The sequence below is a fragment of the Lissotriton helveticus genome, chromosome 4_1, assembly GCF_964261635.1.
Source record: "Lissotriton helveticus chromosome 4_1, aLisHel1.1, whole genome shotgun sequence".
Lineage (NCBI taxonomy): Eukaryota > Metazoa > Chordata > Amphibia > Caudata > Salamandridae > Lissotriton > Lissotriton helveticus.
In genome coordinates, this window is record NC_136063.1 from 1657169064 (window position 1) to 1657175854 (window position 6791).

General features: G+C 45.3%; 1 protein-coding gene across 1 annotated transcript; it reads left to right on the forward strand.

The window, feature by feature from the left end:
- Nucleotides 1–2148: 2148 nt before the first annotated feature.
- On the forward strand, nt 2149–3225 carry LOC144827641 (C-C chemokine receptor type 4-like). The gene has a single exon (XM_078685887.1). The coding sequence runs from the start codon at nt 2149–2151 to the stop codon at nt 3223–3225; it is 1077 nt and encodes a 358-aa protein (XP_078542013.1).
- Nucleotides 3226–6791: the final 3566 nt, after the last annotated feature.

Sequence of the window (6791 nt, forward strand, 5' to 3'; positions counted from 1 at the left end):
CATGCAGCCTGCAATGACAACCTGCATGAGTTTGGAGGTGAGTCCCTTATCAAGCCACAATACATGCTGCAGACCTAAGGGACCCTCCTTAGTTCCCATGTGCTAAATACCAAGGATATCATTTACTAGGGACTTACAGGTTGCTAAAGGTCTTGCCAACTGGGAAAATTGTACAGTTACCTTAATTTAGGGAAAGAACACTGGCACTGGGTCACTGGTTTGCAGGAACCCAGTGGACGTAAGTCAACATTGCATTTAAATACCAGGCAAAAAGTGGGGGTGACCATGTCCAAAAGAGGCCTTTAAACCCATAAATTATTTTTACATACTGCGCCCCCTCCTGAGCTCACTGCCAGGTATGGCTGCACTGTTTGCAGCCCTAAAGTCTGCCAGGGCTGCAGTTTCTTGGCTGCTTTCACTTCCAAGTGACCCATCATGGATTCACATTGTGCTTTATATTCATAGAATCTCTTTATATTATTCCGCCCGGTGACCATTCAATCTTTACCTGCTGATAGTTCATAACAGTACCATCCAATATTACATGCTTCAAGCATATCAGCTGTGCAGTTGATGCTAAACACTTCAGTTAGCCCACTTAATTTGCTCCCAAAAAATCCAAGCATACAATGGGGTTATAATCTTAATAGAGCCATATTTCATTCACCATCAGCCAGTCAGGCATACAGGTGACCCTTCACTTACTGCGGCCGTGTTTCGACTGCCACAATCTTATAGAAGCCAAATTTTATTCACCTTATGTCTGACATGCCAGGTGACTGTCACTTCCACTAGCCATGCCTCAGTCAGTCAGACACTCTGGGTGGACACTTGCAATGGCTGAGCTTCACTCACCTTCACTTCACCCAGGCCATTGATGCTGCCTCGAAGAAACCGAATGGAGGGTCTCAGAGCAAGAAAAAGGTTTAAATATCCACCCTTTTATTCTTGTTTTGCTTGGGGTAGGGGTGTAGTTCCTGGACTGGCTTGCAATTGTAGGATGGGTGCTGATCCTTGCTTTGCCTGGGGATAAACGATATGTTCCCTTCTATAGGCTTGAGGGAGTCGCTCTCTGGGGATGCTCCACTAAGACCCTGCCCCCTGCTGGGTCAGGCATGATCACAGTGATACTAACTTAGGGGCTGGAGCTCAGCCCTTACACCTCACTGCAATTGCTCATTCCACACTCACCTAGAAGATTTGCGCAAGACATATGATATCACAAGTAACACCTAATCTCGGGGCTCTATGTTTTGTGGGCTATATCGATGGATGTAAACATGGCTTGGGGGCTGTGTGCATTGATGCCTCATTGTCTATTTATACAACTCTGTTGGTCTATATTCTTTGGTGGATGCTTGTTTAGTGGTCTGTTTGTATGGGTGCATCTAGGACTGGTGATGATTGGCCATGGGTGTTTGCAAATGTATTAGTTTGTGTTGATATGGGTTCTGTTAGAATGTTGCTCTGTCAGTGTATGTGCATCTATGAGAGATCATTGTCAGTATGATCTTGAACTGCGCATCTGTGTGCATGCACCACACAAAGCAAAACATCTTGGCTTTGTTAATGCCTATTTTCACTTATGATGTGGTGCATCGAGTTGTTAGCATTTCGTGTTCTTTCTCTCAAGATAAAGTGTTGGTTGATGTTAGGAGTGAAGACAACAAAGTGTACCTTGTTAATTAGAGAATTCTCTTTCTTAAAAATGTGAAAGTGGACAGATGGCTGGACATCCAGGAGTATGGCTATAGATGAGGACCACAAGGAAATAAATTGAACCAGGGCACCAGTTAGTGGAGTGTGGCACTATTGAAGAATAACCTTTTCAGCAGTAGCTGTGTTGAGGTTAAGGGGGTGAATTGAGAAAAAAATGTGGTGTTGTGCTTTCACAGCATACGTCTTGATAAAAAAAGTAAATAATGCAAACACATTACAGACACTATGAAGGCACAGCTGAGAAAGAGAAAAAGGTAAGTGGGGTACATAAAGGGTATGTACATATGTTTAGTGAAACAAAGGCAGTTTGAATAAACTTTAATTGTTGGGCTCAGGTGAGCCCTGATCTTCTTTTAAGTCTACCTAAAGCACTTTTCTGATGGAATCATCTGTTCCCCACTCTAGGTTGAACACAGCATTTCCTGTGACATGAACCTTTCGGAGCAAATCACCACCACTCTGTACGACTACGACGAGAATTATTCTGACTATCCCACCCCTTGCAAAAAAGATGGCATCAAAATGTTCAGAGGCAAATTCTTACCAGTGCTCTACAGCTTGGTGTTTGTGTTCGGGCTGGTGGGCAACACACTGGTGGTCTGCGTCCTGATCCAGTACAAGCGACTGAAGAGCATGACCGACGTTTACCTACTGAATCTGGCCATCTCAGATCTGTTGTTTGTTTTCTCGCTTCCGTTCTGGATTTACTATGCAGTAGATGAATGGGTGTTCGGAATGGCCATGTGCAAAATGATCTCCGGGTTCTACCTGGTTGGCTTCTACAGTGGGATCTTCTTCATAACTCTAATGAGTGTAGACCGGTACTTGGCAATCGTCCATGCCATATTTGCTATGAGAGCTAGAACCGTCACTTATGGCACAATCACAAGCATTGCGGTGTGGGTAGTTGCTCTTTTTGCTTCAATCCCAGAGCTCATGTTCAATCAAGTGTTTCATGAGCAAAATTACACCAGCTGCAAACCCAACTTTCCAGATCCAGCAGACATATGGAAAATGTTTTGCACTCTAGAAGTTAATATTTTGGGATTAGTAATCCCATCAATCATTATGGTCTTCTGCTACTCTATGATCATCAAAAATTTACTCCATTGTAAGAATGAGAAGAAAAACCGGGCAGTCAAGTTAATTTTTGCAGTTATCATTGTGTTTTTTGTGTTCTGGACACCTTACAACATAGTTCTTTTTCTACATATGATGCAAGAGCTGGGCAAGCTGGGCATGCTGAGCGACTGCCAGAGCAGGCAACAGTTGGACTATTCATTACAACTCTCTGAAACCCTAGCATTTGTCCACTGCTGCCTTAATCCAATTATTTATGTCTTTCTTGGACAAAAATTCAGGAAGTACTTGAAATTACTGCTTCAGGAATGCAGCATGCTTCCACCTGTATGCAGAACCTGCCACAGCCACCTCAGACCGCGTGACTCAGTCAGCTCTTCTCACACACATTCCACTCAGGACTATGAGCCATATGATGGCTTGTAAACACTGCTGAACACAGCATACTGACCCAAAACAAAACAAGCACATTGGGAAAGCAGCTGGATTTTGAGCTCTTATGCATGTGAAGATGCATAAACATATTAATGTACCTGCATGTGTGATTTGCAAACAATTCCAGACTAAAACAGTTTCAGCAAAGCAAGCACTCCATTGAAAGTGGAAAAATGTATGAAACTATCAACAACATGAGGTGAGAGAGTAACATTCCTCTGGATGGAGCCAAAGCTCACTCTATGTATATTTTACACAATTGCTTGAAATAGGTTGCTCTGACAACAGTGCTGTCAAGTCAAAACTAACCACAAAGCAATTCTATTATTCAGCTTCCTAAAATAATCCATGCTTTAGAATATGTGTTGCGATTTGCTGTGTTTAAGCCTCCATGTGTTACTTTTTTCTTTAAAAAAACAACAAAAAACACATTTTCCTGAAAAACAGCCTATGGACATCATCTTAGTGATGTACCTATGTATCTATAACGTTTCAGAGTAAATGAACTGCATACCAAAAAATAATAAAAATGTAATTTACCTCACACTTTGCTTGCTGATCATTTTGAATCACATATATTTTGAGAACCAGAAAAACTTTTGCACACCAAAGACTCAAATGAACATGATGTGTATCTTGTTATGCAAGCTGTCACCTTCCAAATAGAGCTGAGTACAAAGTGGGCTCTAAGACTCATATAAAAATAATGAGAAGTCCGTTTCTTTTGCTCTAAACAAAAAATGGTGCAGTCCCCACATATTTTGTTTATATTGGTCTCTTTTACCACTTTTGTCCTGTAATTATTACAAACTGATAGTGGAAAAATGTTCTCATTACCTTTAGTTGTCAAGTCAATGATTGCCTCTCTGACAAAGTGGTTATAAGCAATCGGGTTATTAATTGTGTAGCCTTCACAAGTAATAGATCCACAATTTCTCCTTTCTGGGAACAAAGCACCCCAGTGTTGCACTGGACTCCCTTAGGGCAGCGAAGCAGAGCAGTCCAAGGCCTCATCAGGGGAGGGGGGGTGCGCTAGTAATTACCATTCGCTGGCACATAATAAAACTCATTAAAAGTTAGACCAGTCAGTGCTTTTTTCCTTAGAAAAGGAAAAGTGCATTTATTACACACACAATACTAAATACTATGGATTAATTAAAAAATATATACATTAGGAAGATGGAAAATACCATAGATTACATGACATAATCACATTTGACCTCTTGCAGGCTCACACAAGCATATAAAATATGTATTTTGGCTTGGGCAAAGGTTCAAGATCAACAAACCATATGTTAAAGGCATCATCATTTTGTATGTCAATACAATCAGCAATAATAATCATTTGTAAATGCACTTATTAATGTTAATAAAGCATATGCACTTCGATCTATAAATATTGTCAGTTTATTATAACAAATAATCATTACAAAATGTACATGTCTTTGTGCTTTTTATATTCTTTCAAATCATACAAATTAATAACAGCCCCTAGAGAACATCACTTTCTCATCACATTAATTTAACCAAAGTTTCGGCTCCTAGAGAGCGCTGTATACCATGTACCTTCCTTATACATCTGTAGACTGCAATAAATACAGCCATAAAACTTGCCCCTAGAGAGCGCTGCATTCCCAACTGTAGGGCAAAAGCTCCAGCCATAGGAGTGTTATAAAAATGACAAATAAAAAAATCCCAGAAAGTCCAGGATTCTATGATGCGGCAATTTAGGGTCGGTACTTTCAAAACTCCTTGGGGAGAGACGCTGCACTTCTGCATGAGGAAGCCTCGTAGGGCATTGTGGGGGGCGCTCCAGCCTGGAGAAGTGAATATTTGATGAGTTCTTCTCACACTGTGCAGAGGAGAGCTGCTACCCTTATTTTTGCTGTGTGGCCTCACGCCACATGGCTTTTTCTTTGTAATTTCTTTTTATTTGGGGGTGCCCGGACCCACCCAAGCACTCCCATTCCTCCAAACATTGAGGCAGTTGAGGGAAGTCACCCCTTGCTGCCCTGCCAGCTCCCACCTGGTCCACACTTCAGCGTGAGACCGCAGAAGCTTCTCCCTCCATGCCCACTACTGTGGGCAGTACTCGCTTCACTAATGGTAGCCGCCCTCTCGCTCCAGACATCAGCTCATGTTGTGGGGCAGGCATGCTACTACTGGGGGTGCAATGGTGCCACCCCTCTCCTCTGGACTTTGGGGGTCAGTGATGGTGTCCCGGCCCATTTCCTCTGCAGACACGGCCCGGGAGATAGGTGTAATGATGTCCGCAGTGACCACAGCAGTCAGGCACTAGGACATGCCCGAAGTGGGGACGAGGGCGGGCGGAAAGGGAGGAGCTGGGGCTAGGGACGGCAGTTAGCCATTAGCCCACGAGGAAGAAGGACTCTAATAAAGAAGCTGTGATTAGCAACTCGGTGTCTGCGTGCGTTTATACCCAGCAAGATATTACATCTGGCGACGAAGGTGCCTCGATCTCACGTGTGTGTGTGAGGATGGCTAGCTCGGTGCACGTCCCAGAGAAGAGGCGTCCACCAGTGGGAGAGCGACCGCACGAGCTGGGAGCCCACCCCAGCCACCCAGCGGTGCTCGACCCGCCCGGAGCTCGCCCCATGTGTGGGGGCTGGAGCGTGCTGCGGCTCCTGCCTACCGGGATCCCACCCCGGCGGCGGAAGACTCGGAGCCTGCCCCGCGTTCGGGGGCTTGAGCGCGCTGCCCGAACTGCCCACCGGGAGCCCACCCCGGCGGCGGAAGAAGCGGAGCTCGCCCCGCGTGCGGAGGCTGGAGCGTCCTGCTTAAAGTGCCCACCGGGAGCCCACCCCGGCGGCAAAAGACACGGAAAGCTGCCCTACCTGAAGCGGTGAATCCTGGCTGCAACCAGTAAGCGGTGAGTGGGGTGTGAAAGCGCCGAGTAATAAAGCGAGTCCGGTGGAATGAAAGAGAAAAACGGCCAAAAATCTCGTTGAACACGAGATTCCCGCGCGGCCATTTTGGAGTCAGGCTGTGGAAAAATACAAACTGGGGGGCACTACCAACCAGAATATAAGATCCTTAATTATTGCCCGGCGATGTCGCCTCTTGAACCCACAAAGAAGTTAAACTATTGAAGAGGCAGGCGCTGGAGACTGGAAGGCAGGAAACAAAGTTTTTATTCTCTCCGGAGGAGAACACAACGAAACGGACAGAAGGTATCGTTCTGAGGTGCTCTAACTGCATCCCGGAGGCCTGGCCTCTTATACACGAGTTTATCTCTTTATTACATGTAACACATTCTCGTCGATACTTTGATGTACGGAAAGACATCCTCAGAATCCCCCCTTCCCAGCCCGTTCCCATGCAAGGCTACAGTGGAAGTCCCCGCCCCGTTCACAACAGGTGATGATCATTGCGCAGCTGGGTATTCCGCCGATTCACGGAGTGTGCGGGTTTCGATCGGATCTCGTGGGATGGGGGGCTTTGATCATCTCGGGGGTCCTTTGAGGAGGGAAGCTTCCTATTGTATGGGGAGGGGCAAGAGAATGGTATCGGCAGAGCTAGGTGTCGGCCTGGGAACG

Coding starts and splice junctions, on each gene's coding strand:
- LOC144827641 (XM_078685887.1), top strand. CDS start 2,149: ATGAACCTTTCGGAGCAAATCACCACCACTCTGTACGACTACGACGAG.